Source organism: Delphinapterus leucas, chromosome 14, assembly GCF_059928025.1.
Source record: "Delphinapterus leucas isolate spDelLeu-1000000601 "Yukka" chromosome 14, BTC_Dleu_Yukka2, whole genome shotgun sequence".
NCBI classification, from domain to species: Eukaryota; Metazoa; Chordata; class Mammalia; order Artiodactyla; family Monodontidae; genus Delphinapterus; species Delphinapterus leucas.
Genome location: NC_143142.1, coordinates 22101205 through 22124141, shown reverse-complemented (window position 1 = coordinate 22124141; position 22937 = coordinate 22101205). Strand labels below are relative to the sequence as shown.

General features: G+C 51.4%; 2 protein-coding genes across 2 annotated transcripts in view; one reads left to right on the top strand and one right to left on the bottom strand.

The window, feature by feature from the left end:
- Positions 1-8714: 8714 nt before the first annotated feature.
- C14H22orf31 (chromosome 14 C22orf31 homolog) lies at positions 8715-10322 on the top strand. Its single transcript, XM_089895387.1, is given in 5 exon segments — positions 8715-8719; positions 9422-9486; positions 9625-9746; positions 9749-9814; positions 9816-10322. Coding segments are annotated over 5 exon segments (507 nt in total). The 3' UTR covers positions 10065-10322.
- ZNRF3 (zinc and ring finger 3) overlaps positions 9649-22937 on the bottom strand; it is a 148552-nt gene continuing 135263 nt past the window's right edge. The window contains exons 4-9 of the mRNA XM_022550988.3: positions 22522-22653; positions 21079-21189; positions 20021-20188; positions 18093-18195; positions 15647-17422; positions 9649-14222 (exon numbers count right to left, since the gene is read on the bottom strand). Of these exons, the coding sequence (XP_022406696.2) occupies positions 14179-14222; positions 15647-17422; positions 18093-18195; positions 20021-20188; positions 21079-21189; positions 22522-22653 (2334 nt within the window). The 3' untranslated portion in view covers positions 9649-14178. The remainder of the gene's footprint in view (positions 14223-15646; positions 17423-18092; positions 18196-20020; positions 20189-21078; positions 21190-22521; positions 22654-22937) is intronic.

Genomic DNA, 22937 nt, shown 5'->3' with positions numbered 1-22937 from the left:
GCAAACCGCTTTTCCCTGCTTGGCTCATCACAGCGGTTTAAAAAAGGGCGCTCTGGAGTCAGCCTGTCCGGGTTCATATCCCACTTGATCACCTGTAAAATCTTGGGCGGATTTAAAAGAAAAATAGCTCTCTTACTTCAATTTCCTTATCTGTTAAATGGGGACGTTGATAGCAATTACTCCCAAAGAGGTTGTACTAAATGAGACAATGCGTGGAAACTTTGACACACACACAGTAGGAGCTTAGAAAATGTTGAGTTCCTTTCACCAACCCAATTTTTGCAGCCACAAAAGAGGCAGCATACTGAGCCCCGGTTCCGAATCCTATCGCACATTTTTTGTCAGCTGGGGCATGTTTCCTACTCTTTGTCATCTGCAAAATAGGAATATTAAAAAGGTCTTCACAAGATTAGATTAGCTAGATGCAAGTAAAGCGCCCGATACCAAGAAAATCCAGAAGTGGGTGGGGCAATGGTGCTTTCTTAGACACTGCCATCCCGGCACGCAGAGAGCGCGTGGCTCGCTTAAACTGTCGGCCCCGCGTGGCCTCACTCCCCCACAAGGTCTTTCCCGCCCGCCCCCGGGGTCTGTGGTGGGCCTCTCTCCTCCCTCACACTACCCCAGGCAGAGATTCTCCTTTGGCTCCAGCCTAAACCGCCGCGGTGACGCCCCGCGGGGCAGGTCCGGGCGGTGCGCCGGGCTCTTTTAAGTCCCTGGTCCCAGACTTGCAAGTGCGGGCCTGTGCCCCACGCGGCGGCGGGAACCTCAGCCCTCCTGTGCTGACTCGCCGCGCCCTGAGCGGGGCTGGGCTGTCCCCGGCCCGCCTTAGGTGCACCGGCCCCTTCGCCCCCTAGCCATCCCCCTCGCCCGGTCCCAAGACCCGCCACCTCGCCCCCAACCATCCCCCCATCCCAGCTGCTCCCAGAGCTGGGCCCCAAAGGCACAACTACTCCCACGAGGCTTCTTGGCTCCGTCACACTACCCACACGACCCAGTGCCACGGCAAGAGTATGCTTGTTCAATCACTGTTTTCCCTGGGTCATTACCAAGGTCGAGAATCCTCTGGCTCCTTATTGGAGCAGGGGGATGCCCTCCACATCCCACCTGGTGTCTCCCACTCTTGCTTACCTTCTCCTTCACCATTTTGGGCCCTTCCCCACCTCCAAAATCACCTCCTCCAACATAACCTGGCAATGCTTTAACTCTTAACTTGCACCCTCCCAGGCAGGAGGCCCTAGAAGGAGAATAAAATGGGAAGAAGATGCAGGTAAAACCATCAGCACAAAGCAAGTACTCAGTAAGCGTGATCCCTCCTCCATTCAACAAATATTCAGTGTGGAGCCTGTCAAGAGCACCAGCAAGAAAAGAACTTACACTCCTAGAACTGACACTCAAACGGAGGGGAGAGGCCAGTCAACCAACAGGAAAATAATGTGAATTTCAGAGAGCAAAATGTACTACAAAAACAAGAAAATGATGATATTGACAGAGGGTGCTCTGTGGACTGTTTTAAACAGAGTGCAGGGGAAAGGTTTTAGCAAAGCGGGACACAGCTGTCTACAGTTTACAAGGTCCTTTCATATCTCACCCTAGTTTCAGAGGAGGAAATAAGAAGAGGCAGATGGGGGGCGGGGATTCAAAATCAGGTTTATTTGGCCAAGTCTGGGGATTTATGCCTCATGGTAGCAGCTCCCATCTGTCTTACTGCCCTGCAGAAAGGCACCCCTGTTGACTGGGTACCAGCCCCCTTCCTTTATTCTGCTCTCTTGGCCTTGTGTAACCAGAATGGGCTACAGTGAAAAATGAAAATGAAAATGTGGGGCCCCTTGTTCAAAATTTTTAAGAATTTCAAGATGGTGACAACAGAGCATTAAACCAAGCCTGAGGTCCTTCTAAGCTCGGGGCGGTGGGCCTGTGTCATTAACTACACACACCCCTGAAATGTTGCAAGCCCATGAAAGCTGGCTTGTACAACAGAGCTCAGAAATAGTGTGCAAGCTCCTGCCCCCACTGGCTGCCATGAGAAACATCTCTCTAGTTGTCCCCAGCCCTCCCTCCCCTCTTTTCTAGCGTAAAGCCCAGCACAGGTGATGGAAACAGCACACAGAGGCTAAAAATACAACCGAGCAGGTCTAGGTCAGGGCACGTAATGGCTCAAGGTCTTTGCTCAGTTATGTGGTCCCTGGCCCTGGCAAGGAGCTGCCTGAGATATTCATTTCAATACTTCACATGCCTCAGTCCTTAAGCAGCTTTATTTCATGGAAAGAGTGAGGGCACTGACTGTAGCCCCCGGGCCTCCAGGAAGATATTGGTGTCTGTCTGTCTGCCGGCTCTGCAGTCAGGCCCTTGGATTCCTCCCGAGGGCAGCAGGATTTGCCAACAAGCTGAGAGATCTCAGCTGGTGGAGTTTGGGCGATCCTGGTATCTTTGAAACTCCAGCGGCGGTGATTTCTACTCAAAGGGCAGTCATGTTGTGGAGAGAGCACTGGATGGGGAGTCTGATTATAATAACAAGAATAGCAAACCTTTACTGAGGATTTTACTAAACTTTCAGCAGTGTGCAATGTTTGTCATCACATTTCTCATATGACGGTAGCCCTATAAGGGAGGCACTCTTACGAGCCCCCTCATACAGAGCGGTTAAATGGCTTGCTTAAAGGTTGCCTAGTGGTGGAGCTGGGCTATGACCCCAGGCAGTGGGACTTCAGGACCCTACTCCTCATCACGGTGGTGAATTGCCTTCTTATCTTTATGGGGTTCTAGCAACCAACGCCTACTGAGTGGTCCAGGGCTGGGATTAGGGTGAGGCAAGTGAGGCATTGGCCTCAGGCACAAGATTTAAGGGGGCCCCCCAAAACTCAGTAATCAAGACAAATATTTAATCAATTTTTAAATATATTAAATATATTTAATGGACAGTGTTTTAATGCAATATCTTTAAAAACTCTAAATGAATGTCAAAAAATTAATGATGGACAGGGCTTCCCTGGTGGCGCAGTGGTTTAGAGTCCGCCTGCCGATGCAGGGGACACGGGTTCGTGCCCCGGTCCGGGAAGATCCCACATGCCGCAGAGTGGCTGGGCCCGTGAACCATGGCCGCTGAGCCTGCGCGTCCGGAGCCTGTGCTCCGCAATGGGAGAGGCCACAACAGTGAGAGGTCCGCGTACCGCAAAAAAAAAAAAAAATTAATGATGAACAGAATCTCAAAACTGTAAATAAAAACAGGACCTAGATTCCTGATTTTCCTTTAGCCTCAGGCTCATCTCAGCACTGATCCTGTCTCCCAGGTTCTGGGTCAGGCAACTAGTGATGGAAAATTCAAGAGAAGCAGTAGTTAGTCTGTTCTGATGGGGGTGAAGGGAGAAAAAGAATTTGGTTTTGAACATAACGAGTTAGCAGTGTCTGTGGGGCATCCAGGTGGCCACATCTGAGAACTCAGAGCCAGGTGAGAAGGGGTGGCAGAATGGGCAGGGCAACCTCATTTCACATACTTGGCCCGTGATAGGTGTGTATTCAGTACATGTGGTCTAAATCACTGGTCCTCCGAGTTTGCATCATGGTTCAGGAATCTTTTCAAGTTCTCTCATCCAAAGTTTTTCTCTTCTCTCCTAAAACTTCTACATCACAAACCTCAGATGTGTTCCCATATGGGTGTGGAAGTTTACTTGCTTGGGTGTTAAAATAAAAACATCTTCTGAGGAAATTAAAAACAACTAAATTCCACTAGAATTTGGTGGTGGGGCATGAAGGAGGAAGATGAGAATTCATATAAATTGGCTCAATTTCCTCTTTTTTTAACTTTTTTTTTTTTTTTTTTAATTTTTGGCTGCGTTGGGTCTTCATTGCTGCACGCGGGCTTTCTCTAGTTGCGGAGAGCGGGGCTGCTCTTTGGTGAGTGTGTGAGTTTCTCATCATGGTGGCTTCTCTCCTTGCGGAGCACGGGCTCCAGGTGCGCAGACTTCAGTAGCTGCGGTGCATGGACTCGGTAGTTGTGGCTCGCCGGCTCTAGAGCACAGGCTCAGTAGTTGTGGCGCACGGGCTTAGTTGCTTTGCGGCATGAGGGATCTTCCCTGACCAGGGCTCGAACCTGTGTTCCCTGAATTGGCAGGAGGATTCTTAACCACTGCTCCACCAGGGAAGCCCGGCTCAATTTCCTCTTTATTCACTGACCCTCTGGAAAGTGAACAGGAGCTCAGAGAAATTAGAGAGAAGAGTGGTAGTAGAGGAGAGAAAGAAAGAAGAAAGATTATCGGAGCTAAAAATACATTGAGCAGAGACTGGCTAAGCATCAGAGACAGGCAGATGTGTTTCCAGACAGAAGCAGTGGTTTAGATATGTCAGGAAGAACAGCTCCAAAGGATGGGTGGAAAATAAAGGTTATTTAGACTGATCTCAGCAGAGTGAAAAAGGTTCATTGGCGAACCAAACTCAGGAACAGGACTTTCAGCAACATGGAAGCCCTATGACCTCAGCCCCAAGGTCTCTGGATCAAGTGTTGGCACCAACAATGGAAACTCTTGCCATGGTTTCAGGACCCTGGATCAAATAGAGTCTTTCCATCCTGACTTTATACTTCTGAACAACCTTCAACAGAACAACCTCTGTTAAAGACTAGTTACTTTCCTTAGTGTATCCTCAGGTACCCGCTTCCCTTTCCATCTAACAAAGCAGGGATATTTGGGACAACTTCTAAAACCAAGGGGAAATGTAGCTCCTGTAGATACATCACCTCCATAAGGCTGATGAATCTGACAAATGTTTAGTGAAGATGGATCGTGGAAAAAGAAATGTCATGGTACCCAAGTCAGATCAGAATCATCCCCCGTTTCAAGAGGCTGATTGCTTGACAGCAAGGATTTACTGTGTGGCACAGGGAACTATATTCAATATATTGTAATAACCTATAATAGAAAAGAATCTGAAAAACTATACCTCAATTAAAAAAAAAAAAGAGGCTCATTGCTTGGCCTCATAAACCAGATGGGCACCCAGCTAAGGACCTGGGATGAAGTTCCTATAAAATGTTGGGTTAAGTCACTCAGACCATGAGCAACAGGGGCTCAAGAAGGGGTCAGATGAGTGAATGGGCCATAATGTTAATAACATTAGGGACTTCCCTGGTGGTCCAGTGGTTAAGACTCCGTGCTTCCACCACAGGGGGCGTGGGTTCAATCTTTGGTTCGGGAACTAAGGTCCCGCATGCCTCACAACACAGCCAAAAAAAAACAAAAAAAAACAAAAAAAACCCAACATTAATTAGAACTTTATTTACTGAGCACTTACTCTCTGCCAGGAGCCATGCCAAGTGCTTCACATGCATTGTCCCATTTCCTCCGCATAGTGATCCTGGGGTAGGCACTCCTACTATCCACATTTCACAGATGAGGAAAGTAAGGCGCAGAGATGTGAATTCACTTGCCCATTGAGAAATGGATCTGGGAGCCATCAATAGGACTTGATGTGGTCCGTGCCCAGGTGTGGTACGTGGATGGGCCAACCAGATGCAAGGCAAAGTGTCACAGCATAGCTCTGAGTGGATAAGAGCAAAGGTGGTATAGACCCTGGTTGGGTTGAGTCCAGCCTTTGTTGGTTACTAGCTTTTGGGCCTGAGGCATGGTCCTTGAGCAACTGAACCTTCAGTTTCTTTCCTTTTTAAAAAATTTTAATTAATTAATTATTTATGGCTGTGTCGGGTCTTAGTTGCAGCACGCAGGCTCTTCGTTGCTGTATGGGCTTCTCTCTAGTTGTGGCACGCGGGCTCCAGAGCACGTGGGCTCTGTAGCTTGCGGCATTCGGGCTCTCTATTTGGGGCACAAGAGCTCAGTAGTTGTGGCATGTGGGCTTAGTTGCCCCGCAGCATGTGGGACCTTAGTTCCGCAACCACGGATTGAACCCACTTCCCCTGCATTGGAAGGCAGATTCTTTACCACTGGACCACCAGGGAAGTCCCTGACCTTCAGTTTCTTCATCTATAAAGTAGGGATGGCAGCAGCACCCAAACTCATGCAGAAGACTGTTGGTAGCATTTGGTGAGATGATGTTGGTAAAGTGTTGTCTAGAACCATGTTTGGACTACAGTGAGCATTCAATCAACACAGATTTTACTGAAATAGAAATAGCACAGGCCAAATTACCCTGAGTTATTTCTAAGGAACGTGAGGCTTACTACTAGGGCAGGGTCAATTGAAGGGAGTTACACAGAAGGGAGAGAAGAATTTGATAGAACTTGAAGAGTCTGTTTCATCTGCCATCTGTGTGAACAGCTCTGTACTAGAAGGAGACACTGAGTGCTTCTTGAGTCAAAGGCCTAGGAAAGTAAATACATTTGAGTGTCTGGAAAAAGGTGGTGTGGGAAAGCCAACCTCAAGATGGGGAAGGAGAGAAGGAAAGCAGAAGAGCAGCTCCATGTGCCATTCTTGCCCTTCTGTCCCTGCCATGCAGAGTAAAGGCAGACCGTAGCCCCAGAGCCTGGTGGCACTTCTCCAGGGTTCACTGGCTTTGAAAGGATGCCTGCCTGCCCAGTCTCCAGACGTTTGCAGACCCTTCCCAAAGACAAACCCTTTCCAACGCCCAGCTCTAAAACTGACCCACCTCTCGAGAGGTGAGGCCAGAGCTTGCCACTGAATTAACCCCATTGTCCTCCCAAGCATCTGTGGGTCCAGATGCCAGTGGTGGTTCCACGGTGGCCTGCGGTGCGGTCTGCCTGCGACTTTGATTCACTCCAGGGACAAAAAAACCAAACAGGCAACGCATGTGATTCCAGGAACTCCTGCCAGACTCATACTCTGTTTTTCCACCATTTCGCTCTCCTCCCCCCGGAGAGGGAGCCTCCTTTGGCATTCTGTACATGAAAAATCAAAACCACCAACAGGGTAGGCACCTGATAAGGAGATAGGCATTGCCCAAGAGTTCCCAGGAAGAGGCGTCTTTGTTCTTGTTTCAAGCCCTTGACACTGCTAACAGCTCTAATTACTGCATTTGCCATGGGATGTAAAATAAAACCGCATTCCAGAAACCATGTATTCTCCCCGGGAGAGACATGCGGGCAGAGGTGCCCAGGGCTGCAGGAACGTGTTCTTTCATTTCTGGTCCCTAGCCTTGGCAGCTATTCTGAGAACTTAACAGTACCTTCTTTATGTGCACGGAGAAGGGCCCTTTCGCACCTGTAAGGATGCATCTCGCTACCTGTATCCACAAATCTGGACCGCATATTTGACTACATTGCGTGCAAAGTGTGCTTCTTAAGAATGTCAGAACCTTCAAAATTCACCCGCGCCATATTGGGGAAAATGAGGGCTTGAGAAGTTCCTGAGGCTGTAAGCACAAGAAAATAGAACTTCTTCCAACATAATTTAATTATAAAAATCTGATGATGTAACACCCACCCACACCCACATCACACACCAGAGTGACATCACAAATACTAGAGATAATGGTTCAAAACTGCATGAGAGGCAAAATCTAAACAAACAGCAATTTGCCCATACATGACTGAGGCAGAGAAAGACAGGTGATAGAAATATTAAAACAAAACAAAACAAAAAACAGAGAAAAAGGAAAAAGAAAATACATATTTCTTCCCCCTACTAAGCTAACTAAAATAAAATTTAAGGCAACCGAAATATGGTAAGGTGATTTTATTTTATTATAGATGACATTTCTTAGAAAGCCAGGTCTCTTTAAGTGTGTGATTCTAATCTATCCAAATTGTTCTCTTGTTCTTGGCTGGTCCCAAGAAATGGAGGCCAGCATCATTTACATTGTGCTTTTGCCTTTTTAGACCCCAGAGTATATTTCCCTGCTTAGCAGCTTTTCTTGGCTCATGGCAGTCTGGTTAGAAAGTGATTTCAGGGCTTGGCACGATTTTACCTGCTGTCATTTCTGGGTTGCAGCATAGTTGAGGAGTGGCTACAGCTCCTATAGGAAGTTTGAGCAATCCCATCTCCCATTCCTTTCCTGCCATGGGTTCCCTTAGCTTTCCAGGGGACAGAAATGGTCTTTAATTCCTTATAAATGCTCTCTGACCCTCCCTCCGCTTCCAGCCCAAGCATGCTATGTTCTCTGAGAACCTGACCATCACTGTGACCTTGTGAAGTTCTACTGCTTCCCTACTTGGTACAAAAGGTTTTGGTGAGCAGGAGAGAGGTTGTGCAGAAAGATTTCTAAGAGCTGTGTGGAAGGAATGGTCTATAAAAAGATGTTAATACTTTACCTCCAAAGTAGACCTTCTAGTCTCTGCTTGAGAATTGGCCTTTTTTATTCCTTTTCTCCCCCTTATAATTCTAGCATCCAATCTCTGTGAGATGAGATCCCAGCAACCCCACCTGTGGACTCTGACAGTCTATCTTATGAACACCAGGCTTCAGGACTGCTATGTGGACTCGCCAGCTCTCACCAACATCTGGACAACCAGAAAATCAATGCTCCCGTACCAGGTACCACCTCTTCTTGGGAAGTTGTAAAGAGCCCATTAATTGCCAGTTCCTTCTCCCTGGTTAAACTTTTGCTCAGGCGACAATTGAAGGAGAAATGCTGCCCAGTACCATGCAAGTTTGGAGATGCGAAACCCTCAAAGAGATTAAAGCCCAAGGACGATTCAGCAACGAAAGCCGCCCAGCGGGGCGGGATAAGAAACTCCATCAGTTCCAACAGCAAGTGGCCAGTGGGGCAGTGGCCAGGTTCACCCAGGCACAGGAGGCCTGCAGGAGGCGTCAATGAGGTAGGTGATGGCTGGTGGTGGAGAAAATGTGATGGGGTGGGGAGAGGGAAAGGTAAGCTAGGGCTTCATGCCAAGAGAAGGAAACTCTGAAGTTAAAGACAGGATTGTGGGGGGTCAGGATGGAGGTGGGGGCGTGATTTAGTGGAGAGAGGATAGATCTGGGGTCATGCCTATTTCTCCTTTGCTCAGTTTGAGAGGAGGATAAAGTGGCTTTCAGAAGTGGAGACAAAAGAAACTTGACTTGAAGCAAAAATGAGGATGGGAAAGGCTCAGATGCACATGCTTGAACCCCAGAGCTGAGCCACAGACCTGGTCATGAAGGTCCACATGGAGAACTTGGCGTCCAGAGGCCTGATCTGAGTCCAGCTCCGTTAGTCCACGGTGGCCAGCAGAGCTCAGAATGCACCCTGGAGCTAGGTGGTCAGTGTTCAAATCCCAGCTCTGACCGTAATTGAGGGGGACCGTGGGCTCAGTCTCTTTCTACCTTGGTTTTTGTCATCTATAAGATGTGGAGAAACAGCCCTCCCCTCACAGGGTTTCATGAGGATGAAATGAGTTAATGCATGCAAAGGGCTTTTGAGCAGAGCCTGGCACAGAGTAGATGTTTAGGGTCCTGGGTGGCACTCAGTAGGTAACAGCCGTGGTCCACCTTCTGGCTGTGTGGCCTTGGGCAAACCCATTCCAATTTCCTTGCCTTTAAAGCTGTCTCCTGCTGAACTTACAGGGCTGTGGGGAAACGCTCGCAGCGGTATCCCTGAAGGAATTCGGTAAACTAGAACATGCTAGACAAATGTTGGTTGTGGCTGTAACCAAGACTTGGGGACACAAATCCCAGATAATTATCCTGAGCTCCCTTCTCAAGTTTTAGCTTTGACTTCTCTGCTTTCTTCCTGGCTACAATAAAGAAAGTTCAAAGGAGAAAAAAGTAACACTCTGCCAAGATCTTGAGAGCAGATATGCTGAACATGTGGCTGCCTCCCAAGTGCTACCCCGGGACATTGGGACAGTGTCTTGGAAGGGCCGAGCCTCACCTCACTTCCAGAAACCAGGAAGAGACAGCAGCTGTCGGAGGATGCATTAACCATCCATGGCCTCTTGCACAGAGGGCCACCGGGCTCTGCACCACACGGTGGTGGAGCCAATGCTGTGGAATCCTTCGGGGACCCCCGAGAGGTACACTTAGGAGCTGGGCAAGGCCATCAAAACAAAGCCCTGGGAGGCTCTTTGCAGCCAGGCTGCCACCCCTGAAGGTGCTCAGAAGAACCCACTGCCAGACAGGAAGAGGCCAGAGGTCCACGAGTAGCATGCTCCCAAGAAATGGCCCAAGTCAAAGAGCGAGAAATAGGGACAGTAGCTCACAGGATTAGGGTATTCTCTGCTAGATGTCCGAAGAATAAACACCACTTTGCACCTTCCACGCGATCTCAGAGCACTTTACAGATCAGTGACTACCCTCCTCGGGAAACAAGACAGATGGGTATGAGATTCACTTTAGACTCGGGGCCCCTCTCCACCTTCATGATTTGGTCATTTCCAGGCTGGATGCTTAAGCTTTTTTCCTACAAGTCCCTTTTCCTTAAAGAGGGGCTGGAGGGCCTCAGTCTTCCAGATAGGAAAAGGCTTAGCAGATGAAGTCGATGGTTATACCCAGTTTACGGTCCCTATGTTCGAAAAGTGGACTGCTGGGATTGACCACCATTCCCCCCACAGGGCTGAGCAGAAAACCTATCACCACCTCAGGGACATAATCTCAAACACCGTCTCTCAGATACTTGCCCAGACACCACCTGGATCCCCAATAACCTGAACTCTGTGTTAACAGGAGAGGAAATTACACAGATGCTCCCATGAGCGAGCTGATGTTATTAGGCACTGCTTCACGCAGACCTCTCCTTTGTGGAATCTGTAGACCTTTACCAAATAGAGCAATGACAATATATAACGTACTTGATAAAATTGTATTTTTTTTTACAGTCATTTGTACAATTTGTTACAAAACCACAGAAGACTACAACTTGTTTTAAATCATTTTTGGTCGGCAAATATGTAAAATCTGTGTGCAATTATCATGTATTTACAGGGCCTCATGTTAGTCATTTTCAATGATTATTCCAACGTCACACTCTCAACATAAGACATGGCTTAAGATAAATATATTAGTAAATAAATATTCTGAGAACATATTTCCATAAATGAAATGTGCTGCTATACATATACAGAATATACATAAGTTGTTTTCTAGCCTTTAAAACATTTTTTTTTAATGGTAATGTTGGAGAAGGAGCCCTTAGACCACTTTATTACAAAATCTTTACAGCAAAGTCTTTACAAAATATCTTTTAAGTGCTATGGGAGAAATTTTTAAAAAAACATTTTAAAATAGTGCCTTGTTAGACCAACACAATAGAGTTTATATAAAGAATAGAAAAAGGCAGTTCTGTTTAAAAAATAACACTCTTGATTAGTAATTATTTTTTAGACCTCATTTTAAAAGCATTAGTCCTGCATGAGCTTTGAGTAGGAACTAGCAGCACATAAGGGAGGGTGTGAGTGGTGGACAGCAGAGTGGTGGACGTGTCATATAACGGCGTGGGTTAGGGTTAGGGTTAGGGTTAGGGAGAGGCAAAGAGACGGAGAGTTAAGGCCAGCATCCTGGGGCTGTGTCTACTACAAAGAGGTACCTGGTGGACCAGAACTCCCAACCCCCCATTTTTAACTGGTTCTAGCACTCTTCAGTCTACATGGCTGTCCTACACCCAAGGCTGAGCCACGGGACCACACCCAACAGTCACATTCCTGCGTGCGTGTGTGTTTGTGTGCGTGTGTGTGTCTCTCTCAATGGAAGATGTGATGCTCCCAGTTTCCATAGCTATGTAACTCCCACATGCCACTGAGAGGCCACCAAGAAAAGGTACTTGTCATCATTATTGGAGTCTTACGACTTCAAAGAAGACATTTCTTTTGATTTGAATGGCGAGGCGATATAGTTGGTCACCATACTCTGGTGACCCAACACAAATTTAAGACAACGGCTGAGGTTTAAAGCCTGAAAGTTTCACTTTTCTGTTTCTACCACCCTATAAACTATGAAAATTAAATGTGTTTTTTTTGGCCATCTGTAGTTACTGCTCTTTCGAATGAAAACTGGACTCATTTATTTTAATAAGCCCAGTTGAAGCCACATGCTCTCCTCATCTATTTATTGCTTAAGGCTGCTGAGGAGTGGTTTTCCAGCCAGGGCTAAAGAAAGCCACTTTGGGGGTATGATTTCAGACAAGGAAGGTAATATGCACTCAAAGGCATTAAAAACAAACAAACAAACACAAAGCCACAAACGAACAAACAAAATCTCAACAATGAGAAGCTGCTTTTTGTAGTTCATGTTAGAAGCCATACCCCCCACCCCTTCGCTAAAATCACAAGGTGCAAGCTGCTGTCCATACCCCCCACCCCTTCGCTAAAATCACAAGGTGCAAGCTGCTCTCCACAGCAGCTGCTACTCCTGGCCCTAGGAATACAGGCGGCCCAGGTCACGTGTCACACCCTCGCCAGCAGGTGTGCTGGGCACAGGCGGTGCTGGGGGTGTGTGGGGGGGCAGCCCCCAAGGGACTGCACCTCAGAGGCTGGATGACAAATCTCACCACAGCGAGCTCCTTAATGGCAAACGGCTCAATCGTTTGATGCTGGAATTTCTTTCTGACAAATCCTGGCTGGAAGTAAGTAAATTTCCTCATCACAGGCTGGGGTTTTTAAGAAAAAGGGATTCAGTAAGATTCTCATTCAAAACGTTGTGATGTGGACCCTGGGCTGACCTTCCCTGGGCCTGACTGGAGAAGAGCCGTCACAGTCCCCCGGCAGCCCAGGGTGGGTCTCTGCTTCCCCACCTACAGGGGGCCAGGACTCAAGGTTCCTATTCAGCAAATGAGCACTTCAGATGACAACAAACACCTGCTGAATAAATGAATAAACAGAAGTGACCAGAAGAGTTAGCGAACACAAGAGCTAATGTGATTAGTTTCTTCTAAAAATTTTTTTAATAACAAGAAATACATTGGACAAAAAGGATAACGATCCCTGATCTGAAATAGCTTTAAATAGATTCTCCCTTTTAAAATGGAAACTTTTAAAAAATGGTTTGGGTTTTTAAACTCTTCTTCCCTCTTAAAACAACAACAGCAACAACAAACAACAAAAGGTTGGAACAATATATAAAAACCTACCCTTTGGGTCTAAACTATCTGATAGTCTCTTTCACTCTGTCTCATGGAGAATCAATACAGAATAGTGCATTAGGTAGAAAGGAGAGTAGACATTTGCAGGCGAGATGAGCAATTTCAGCCGCGAGGCAGAGGGCTGAACAACCCTGAAGCAACGGGATGGGAAACGTTGTCATTCAAAGGGAGCTCAGACCCTATCGGGTCCCGGCGACGCGCACCCAGGAAGGCAGCCCAACGCCGGAAGCAGCCGGGGTGTGTGTGGCCGGGCGCACACGGACGCATGCGCACAGGCCCGCTCCGGGACGCCCTCCATCCCACCTCTCCCCCAGCTGGGGCAGACACCAAGGCTGCAAAACCACGTACATTCCTCCTGGGTGTCTCTCCCCACACACCCCGTCGAGCCATCTCTGAAGCCAGTGGCAGGAAGCCCAAAATCAGGACTGTAAACTCTGTCCTAGTTAGGACGATGACCAGAGGGGACAGACTGAGGACACTACGCAGAATCGTCCCTGTCACCCTGGGGCTTACGTAGCAATGGCTTGTCCCGGCTCCGCAGTGCTGCAGACCTTCCACCCGACCCCAAGCTGTTTCCATCAGCTGCCTGAAGGTGCAGGCTGGAGAGGCATGGCTTCCGAGAAGGCCTGACATTTTGTACGTTGGGATTTGCCACGAGAAAGTAAGAGGCAGCATTGCATTGTTCCTCAGAGTTTGTACCCATATCAACTAGCTTTACTTCAAGTTTCTGGTTCATTTTCTAAGGCAGGTGTAGCCCTGAGCTTTTCAAAGGCCTGAGCTCCCTCCAGGGAGACAACAGTATCTACACATGATGTGGTTCAATTACTGCAGCAGTGATTTTTTTTTTCAGCAAAAGTTGGCGGTTAGGGTTCTTTAAAATATATATTTAAATAACTTTTTACATTTACATATAATATCTTAAAAAACAAAGCAGAGAAGTCAATCCCACACACCTCGAACCCCAAGCACACACACTTTACAAAACAGAAGAGTAACATGTTATCAAGAGGCAAAAGACTAAGAGAATTTTGTCTGTTGGTTTGTTAATTGGGAGGAGGGGGTTGCCACACGTGGCTCACATTTTGGGTTGAGGAGGGCTCTCTTTATTACCACTTTTGTGTTTGTCAAAGCTAAAAAAAATCTTTTTTTTTCTTTTTTTTTCTGTAGGAAGTCAGAGTTTGGAATCTCCGTACAGTTCCCATTTCCACGGAAGGGTTCCATCTGAGCTCAGGCTCCAGGGCCTCCACTGTCGGCCAGGCGAGATCTTGGTCCTGGGAGAGAAAGAACAATCGTCAGGGGAGGAGGCCGGGCCCGCAGGCTTTGGGCACCACATGCAGGGACGAGGCAAGGGACCTGGGGGCCCATCCCAGCGTGTGGTGGGCTCTCAGAAGTGACAACTCTGGATGCTGGATGGACTGTGTATATGGTAAAGGGCTGAAGTGGAGCCCCCTTTCTGAGGGCACGGGGGCCTTCTAGGGAGCCGGCCTCCCACATCGGGCTGTGCAGAGCCTTCTGGAAACCCTTAGGCAGCATGAAAACACAATGTACAAAAGATGTGCCTTGGGCCCTGTTGCAGGCACTGGGAAGACCCCCATTGCGGAGCTCCCACACCTCACAACAAAGTAATTTCAGATTGTGAAAACCTGGAAAGTAAACAGAGGGTGTGAGAGTGAGCTCGGAGGGGGCTGGAGGCCGGCTCTTAACCCAAGATCTGCAGGAGAGAAGCGGTAGAGAGGCCTGGAGGCTGGAATGAACCTGGCACGTTGGAGGAACAGGACGGGGGCAAGGCGGCTGACATCATGAAGAAGGAGGGATGCGGGAGGAGGTTGGGCGGGTGGGGGGTGGGGCGGCAGGGCCTGATCATACAGACCTGGGTGAGGGGTTTACATTTCTAAAATTTGGAAGGTAATGGCAAGTCAGTGAAGAGTTTTCTGGTATAAAGACAGACTTATGTTTTAAAAAAGACGACTCTGGCACCCACGTGGAACAGAAGGCAAGACTGGCCACAGGAGACCAGTCAGAAGGCTACTGCCCTCATCCTAGAGAGAGGAAATAGGCCCGGCTGCGGACAGCAGGCGGGGAGCAGAGCAGATCCATGTGGGGTTTACTTTGGAGTTGGAATTGTCCCAGTGCTATTCAAAGGTGCTAGACTGCACACTGTTCACTACTGAAGACAAAAGGTTTGGCAACTTTATCACAATTTGATGATGTCTGCTGAATCTAATAATAAAAAATCTGGACTTGGGTTTTGCATGTCTTTTGCTAAGTTTCATTTTTCTGGGGATTCAATTTTCTGGACCAGGGGAAAACCAGCACATGTGGTTCTCACAGACAGGCTGAGAAGCCCAGGACCCTGATGCGTGAGGGGCAGGGCAGGCTCAGGGCTGGGGCCTGGGCTTCTGGCCTGAGCATCTGGGTAGGGAGCCTTGGAGAAGGGGATGCAGAGGGAGGAACTCGAGACACTGCTGTGGCAGGATCAAGCGGGATGCTTCTGCAGCATCTGGGGGAGAGAGCTCATGGAAGCAGAGGGCCAGCAGGTCTGGAGCCCAGAGGAAGGGCTGGATTGGGGAGTAACACTTGAAAATCATCAGGTACGGATGGTGTTTAAAGCCAAGGGCACCAAGAAAGTCACTCAGAAAGTGACTGTGTGGAGAGAAGACCCAGATCCTGGCCTACCGTCACCGCCCGCTCTCACCTGCAGCCTCGGTGGCTGTGGCGCTGGAGTCCTGAGTGTCCTGGGGGGCACTGGGGGAGCTGGCCCCAGGGGCCCCCACATCCTCTGGAGGGCAGGGAGGTGACAGCGGTGCCCTGGCCGGGCAGCATGGAACCCACTCTTCTTGCTGGGCTGCTCCCAAGCCTCTGTGGGGCCACAGGGCATCCGGACCTGGCAGCGTCCCACCCCAGGGGCTGAGGCCCCGGGTCCCTTGGCATTCGGAGGGCAAGCCCAAGTCACAGTCCACATCCTCCGGAATGATGGGGATGCGCTGGCTCAGGTCCCGGGGCCCGGGGTGGCAGCTGGGCGGGAGCTCCTGGGCCAGCGTGTACTGCACACGTACCGAGCAGTCCTCGGTGTAGCGGCCGCCACCCCCGCCCCCGCCATGGGCCACCTGCTTCTCTTCATAGAAGCAGCAGGGCAGGCCCTCATACTTCACCCCATCTGTCCTGGGCAAGTGGTCCGGGTGAAGGCCATAGGGGCCCTGGGAGCTCCCCGGCTGTGACTCCCCACCCTGGGGGCCGCAGCCCTCACAGGGCGGGGGGCCCAGGAACAAGATGCCGCCCCCGGCCACTCCCGCTCCGGGGTCTGGGGCGGGGGTCTGGGGCTCACAGCAGCAGGCACACACCGGCCCCTCCCGGGCCCCCTTCCAGGTCCTCCTGAGGTCCGGGGCGGCCCCTGGAGAGGCCTCGAGCCCCCCTTCTGAGGTAGAGCTGTTGGGCCCCCGGGGCTCCAGGGAGGAGCTACTGCTGTAGTTCATCTCCAGGCTGCAGGTGGACAACTGGTCCCCCGAGGGAGAGGCGGGCCCGGGCCAGGGCTCTCCCCGCCCCGCACCTGGGCCTCGGGCCGCAGCCAGGAGCTCCTCGGGGGGCGGGGAGCCCTCGAGGTGCACCACGGGCCCCCGACCTGAGCCCCCCATGTCTCCGGCGCGACAGGGGCTGCGGCTGCGGTAGACGAAGGGGTCGTAGTCGCTGCTGAGAGAGCTGCGGAAGGTGGAGCAGCTCCCGTACACGCCCTGGTTGCTGACCTCCGTGCAGTCCACCACCGAGTCGCTGGAGGAGCAGCGGCACTGGCCCGAGCTGCCGCTGCTGCTGCTGCTGTCGCTGCCCGGGCCGTCGGCCAGGTAGCCGCTGCACACCGAGCGGTGGCCGTGGTAGCAGCTGAAGCTGGACGCGCTGCCGCTCTCCAGGTGCGAGGCCGGGGCCGCGTGCACGGCGGGGGCGAAGAGCAGGCCGCTGCTGCTGCTGCCGCCGCCGCTGCCGCCGCCGCCCAGGGGGAAGGCCCGAGCCGGGCCCCCGGGGGTGAGGCCGGGAGGGGGCTGCCCCTCCTGCTCGGGGTAGCTGAGGCCCCGGAAGTAGTAGTGCTGGTACATGGTCTCGTACTGGGAGAAGCAAGCTGCCTTGGAGAAGCTGCGGCCGCCGAACTTGGGCCTGCGGAAGGGGGGGGCCGGCGAGTAGGGCCGGTGCTCCAGGCCGCAGCGGTGAGGGGCCAGGCTGTGGTCCAGATGGAGGGGCGGGTAGCCGCGGATGTAGGCGGGGGTCTGCGGCGGGAAGAGGCCCTGCTCCCCGCGCCGGTCCACGGTCAGCAGCGTGACAGGGTTCCCGTGGGCGTCCATGCTCGTCCTCGTGGGGTAGGCAGGGATGGCGCTGGCCCTGTGTACGCGGCCGGGGTAGTGCACCGGCAAGACCACCCTCTGCTGCCGGCCGCGCGCCAGGCTGCCGCTCTCCAAGCACACGGCGCTCGGGTTTCCCTTTTGCTCTGGGGAGAGGCGGAGGAAACGCGGTCAGGGGGGCGAGCACGCTGGCGCCAAGGGCTCGAGGGGCGGGTGCGGGCACAAACTGAGGTGGCCGGCGCCAAGGTGCCCAGTCTCACGACCATGGCCCATTCTAAGCTGTCGCCAAACCCGGCCACGCGGGAAGAGGCCTCCTGCTTCTCCACTCGAAAGGTGGTCACTCCTGTCAGGGTCCATCTCCCACCTCCCAGCTGCTCTGCACGGCGTAAGGCTCGAGAGAGCAACAGGGACACGGAGGGGAAAGGCATTTTCCCTCTTGGGAGAACAGCTATACCTGGAGGGCACCCTGCCTTCCGGGCCCTCATCCACCACCACAGGGAGGCAGCAGCAGCATCACAACCCCGAGGTACCAGGCACAGCAAGCGTCACCACTGTCATCCCGCTGAAGAGATTGTGGGCCCAGGGCCTGGAGAGGCCGGGTGCCTGGCCCAAGGTCAGGAAGCCAGTTCACGTCAAAGCCAGAACCCAAACTCAGGGTGATTCTTCAGAGGCCTCCAAACCCCAAGCCCCCACGCCTCCAAGTCCAGGTGGCAATGCTGCGGTGGTTTGCTCGCTCCCCAGCACGTGTCCTGCTCCTGCTAGGTACTCGGTAAAGACAGTGACACTCCAGCAACAACAGAGGCAGCGGAGAATTACCTATGATGTTGTGTCGACAGTGGGGGCAGGTGTGGTGCTGCAGCAGCCACGGGTCCACGCACTTCCTGTGAAAGCGGTGAGTACAGGGGATGACCCGCAGCTCCTGGGAGGGAGAGAGGACACACAGCCTGAAGGAAGGGCACAGGCAGAGGGCGGTGCTGTCTTCAGCTCTGCAGTGTTTCTTCCCGTGGAGCCCGGAGTGGACCAAGGAGCCCAGTTCACTGTGGCAGTGCCCAGAGGCTCCCCCTCCCCACCTCTAGCTACAAGTGGGCTCCGTTCCCTGGAGTCAGGGCCCACACATGGGTTCTAGCGAGAAAGACATGGACCATCAGCCAGCTCCAACCACGGTGCTTGGTGTTGAGGGAGGAAGCCAGCTCCCTTCTTGTGAGGAGGGCACTCACACCCACGCCACACACAAGGGACCGCCAGAGCTGTATGCTAGTGCAAATGGTGAGCCTGGGGGTATGGAAAGGTGGCTAGATACACCCCAAAACCTTCTGCACTTCTGGGATGGTGGCTGGCTCCAGATACCCAAAATGGGGTGGGTAGAAAGGAAGATGCCCAGGACTCATGATTGACAGGTGGGGCAGCAAGGGGGCAAAGTCCTCCCGTCCTCCCATTCACTGGACCCTCAGCACTCACCTGGGGGCACACAGTTAATAACAAAGCACCCAACGTGGAGAGGAGGTAATGGGGTTCTGAGGCAGGGGGAACCACCTCTAAAGTTCCTGAGCCCAAAGCACCCTCCAAACTTGCTAGTTTTACTTTGATTTTCCATTCTCTGACCAGCTCAGTGCAGTAACATTCAAACTAACACCTAAGGCTGTGCCTGACCGTGGCAAGAGTCCTACCTGGATTTTCTCGTGTAACCTTTGTGATCACTTGGAGTACAGGTCAGTCTCGGGCCCATATCACAAGCATAGGCACAGAGAATAAAGTCACTTGCCCAAGATCACAAAGCTAGAACCCTCCTGGGCCCAGATGAGAACTCAGGCAGTCTGCAGGTAGAGACCATGCGAGACTATTCATCTGGAGGCCTCTGCAAAACCTCTTTTTTCATCCAACAGTCTACACAGCAGCGGGACACTTTCATCAAATGCCTGCAACTAATTCTGAAGTGGTTTGCTCCCCACTCCCCAAAATGTGTGTGTATATGCACGCCTCTATCCAGAAGGAGATGAAGCAAATGTGGCAAAATGTTAACAATGGGTGATTCTAGATGAATGATCCAGAATTCATTGTCTGATTCTTGCAACTTTTCTGAAAGTTTTAAATTTTCAGAAAAAAGGTAGAAGGAAAAAGGGGACATCACATCCCTTGTCTCTCTCTTTTTTTTTTTTTTTTTTTTTTTGCGGTACGCGGGCCTCTCACTGTTGTGGCCTCTCCCGTTGCGGAGCACAGGCTCCAGACGCACAGGCTCAGCGGCCATGGCTCACGGGCCCAGCCGCTCCGCGGCATGTGGGATCTTCCCGGACCGGGTCACGAACCTGTGTCCCCTGCATCGGCAGGCGGACTCTCAACCACTGTGTCACCAGGGAAGCCCCCCTTGTCTCTTTATAAGTAAAAACGTAAACGTTCCATACAGTTTTGTAAGAGAGGTTTGTATCAAGTCAAGCGCCAGAGTTTTCAGAAGAGCAATTCTGAAATTAAGTGTAAATGTTCTTACAACTAGACATTTTCTGGCCCATTATATATTTCTGATCAACTTCCGAAATCACCTATGTTCAGCTCGGTCCCCTGGAGAGAGTGTCTGTGTATGTGGCCACCTGCTTCCGGGGGGCGGGGGGGAAGAGCAGTTTGAAGGTCTCAGGACGTCCCCTGGAGACCTAGGCAGCTCGGCCCTTCCCCTGTGGGAAAAGCCCTTCCCCTTCCATCTGCGGGCCTGTCTACCTCATCCCCACCAGGACCGGCCCCACCTCTGCCGTTACCTCTCCATCGATGTACTTCTCCAGGCAGATGGCACAGTCGGACGTGGAGCTGCTGCTGAGCGTGTCCAGGGCCCCGCAGCTCCCCTCCCGGCGCCCCTTGCTCTTGGAGTTGAACTTCCTGGTTTCCATCTTCTCCAGGGCCTGCACGGCCAGTCTGTTCATGGAATTCTGCACGGCAGAATGTGGTCCATGTTAGGGTGTGGGACATGTTAACAGCACTAGTCACCCCTGGGGCCATGGTCGGCCAAACACTAGTCTCTATCAGGCCAGGACAGACTCCTGAGAAATCACTAAAGATTCAGAGGCCACGGCACAAGAGCACAGATCTTCTAGACTCCCAAGTGTCCACCAAATCGGTCTAAGCAGCAGTACCAGCAGAGGTCTACTCTAATTATTTGGCCAACTCTGCTCTGTGCTAAGGGTTCCTCCCTTCATTGGAGAACATTCTGAGGGCAAGTGAGACCATGCACTGGGGCGCCCAGCACTTGGCAAGCCAGGCACGCTCGACAAACATCAGCAGCTGCTCCGTCGGTGATGGCCCCCGTCCTCGAGAGAACTCAGCGCCCAGTCCACCGTCTCTCGCTGTGGACATCACACTGCGGCACCTCTGAGAGTCTAGATTCCCAAGTATCCTCCCGTTGCCCTCCACCCCCAAATCCTTCCTTCCTGCAAGCACATCGCCTGGAGAGCTTGGTAGATGCAGAGTCGGATGAAGCAGGTCTGAGGTGGGGCCTGAGATTCTGAGTTTCTGCCAAGCTCCCAGGTGATGCTGATGCTGCTGGTCCCCCGATCATATTTGAGGAGCAGGGCTCTAGCGGTCCAGGTTGACATTTAAACATTTCTTTGGAAAAACCCCCAGCTGGAAACGGCCCCAGGGCTCGGCCTTTGTAGGACTGGCCCTTTCGGAACAGAGACGACACAGTGCTATAAGCTTTGCTCTGGCTTTTCTCAGTCTTTGTTGGTTCTAGGCCACTGGGGACAGGCTGCAGGGCTCAGGACCCGGTCTGCGCCGGCAAAGGGGCAGCAGGGATGAACGCTCACAGGCTGCTCTGCGTTACCTGACTGCGTCGCTGCTTCAGCTTGATTTTGACAAGGAGGATGAGGCAGACCAAGGAGACCACGACAAAGAAGGCCAGGAAGATCCCCATATCAAAGTATTCCGTGGGTTGCTGGAACAGAACACGGACACAGTGAGTCACAGGGGATTGGCACACGGGCTGGGTCAGCCCTGGTCGGGAGAAGGATGGGGCCACCGGGCTGCATTTCCCCTCCTTTGCAGGGCACATGTGGGGTTCTGCTAAGACACACACAGTGTGCTATCCAGGCCCAGGTAGTGCCCCGCAGCGTGGCCCGGGGAGGCCGCGGCGGTCTCAGCCAGGCCTCCTAACAGCCACGAGAACTCTGTTCACAGAGCCTCGCTCCCTGCAGAATAGCGCAAAGTTCGCCGTAACCGGTAGGAGAGGCCCTTCCAAATAAACACAAATATCACATTTATGGGACAAAAGAGTGAGTGTCATGTTTTGAGGGAACTGTGATTACTAACCATATAATTAATGGTTTACAACAACTCAGAAAATTGTATGCTGCCTCCACAAATATCAGCTTCCACTACAATGAGTCATATTCACCAAAGCGCCCTTTTTTCCTTTAAAAAGCAGCCAGCAAGTCAGTTCTTTTGCAAACTCCCTCTAGTTTTAGTTCTTACCTTTTCCTCATGGCACAGTGCCTCCTAAAACCTTAAAGTTACCTCATCTGGGACGTGTTTAGCCAACAGGAATGGAGTTTTGCTAATTGAATGCTATGGGTATCCGGATATTTTGTGCAAAAGACCCATCCTCTATGTGAATATTCCAATATTCGTGAGGAGGAAATAAACCATCTGTGGGGTACCTGTCCTAGGTTCCTAGAATCTTCAGTCTGAGGTTGGGCAAAAGATGCCAGCAGTGTCCCTTTAGTACACCTAAGAGAAGCCTAAAAAATGAAGCTATTCATTAACCACCTGGAAGTCGTGAGCCCCAATCCCTGTTGAAAGCTTACTTTTCCAGAATCAAATACAAGTTAGGGGGTTTCAGTAATGCATTTGCCCCATAGGAAGAAGGAAGCACAGGCTTTATCCTCTAGTCTAGGCCAGACGGAAGGAGGGAGATAGAGGAAGCTGAGTGCAGGGTGTCCTTCCCTTCAATGCTCCTCAGTTAGCCTTTCACAGGGAGATGGGACAGAAGAGAAAAAAGGATAGGAGGTTACCCAGAGGGGATGCCAGGTGGAAGAGACATTTGGTCACAAATCACCTATCTCTGGAAGGACTTTTCAAATCCCCTCTAGAGGAGCCGGGTGAAATTTCTCCCTGGCCTCCAGCCTTAAGTCTGATCTAAACCTGCAGGAACCTGGGGCCCATCAGCATTGTAGACAGAAAGGAGGTAGGAGCAAAAGGCCAAAGCCCAAAGGGGATTAAGGCACAGGCGGCAGCAGGGAAGGTGGCGGCGTGGCCAGCGGAGGCTCACTCGAGGAGGACGGTGCTGGATCCTTGCTCGAGCCACTTTCTGCTTGTTGACAATGTTCATCAGCTTGATGGCGTCTGCGCCCTTCACGTACACCACTGGCCTCTTGAGTGGGTCTTCTGACCCCTGGTTTAGCTGAGGAAGGAGAGGAGGTCCTGGTTAGAAGACGTAATTACTTCAAGAAGCAGGAGAGAGAAAGAAAGGCTGGAGGAAAAGAACACGAAATACCCTTTAGGAAATCCTCAAACTCCTCAAGCATCATAGGCTTGGAGCTCCCAGAAGGACGAGGCTAGGATGATGCCCCTTTTAGGAGGGAGCGGGACCCCAGAAGGGCCTTTGAAAATGCCTCGCCAACCCTCAACTTCTTGGCTCTTACCCCTCTTGATACACTTGCCTTGGAGTATGATGTGCAAACATGG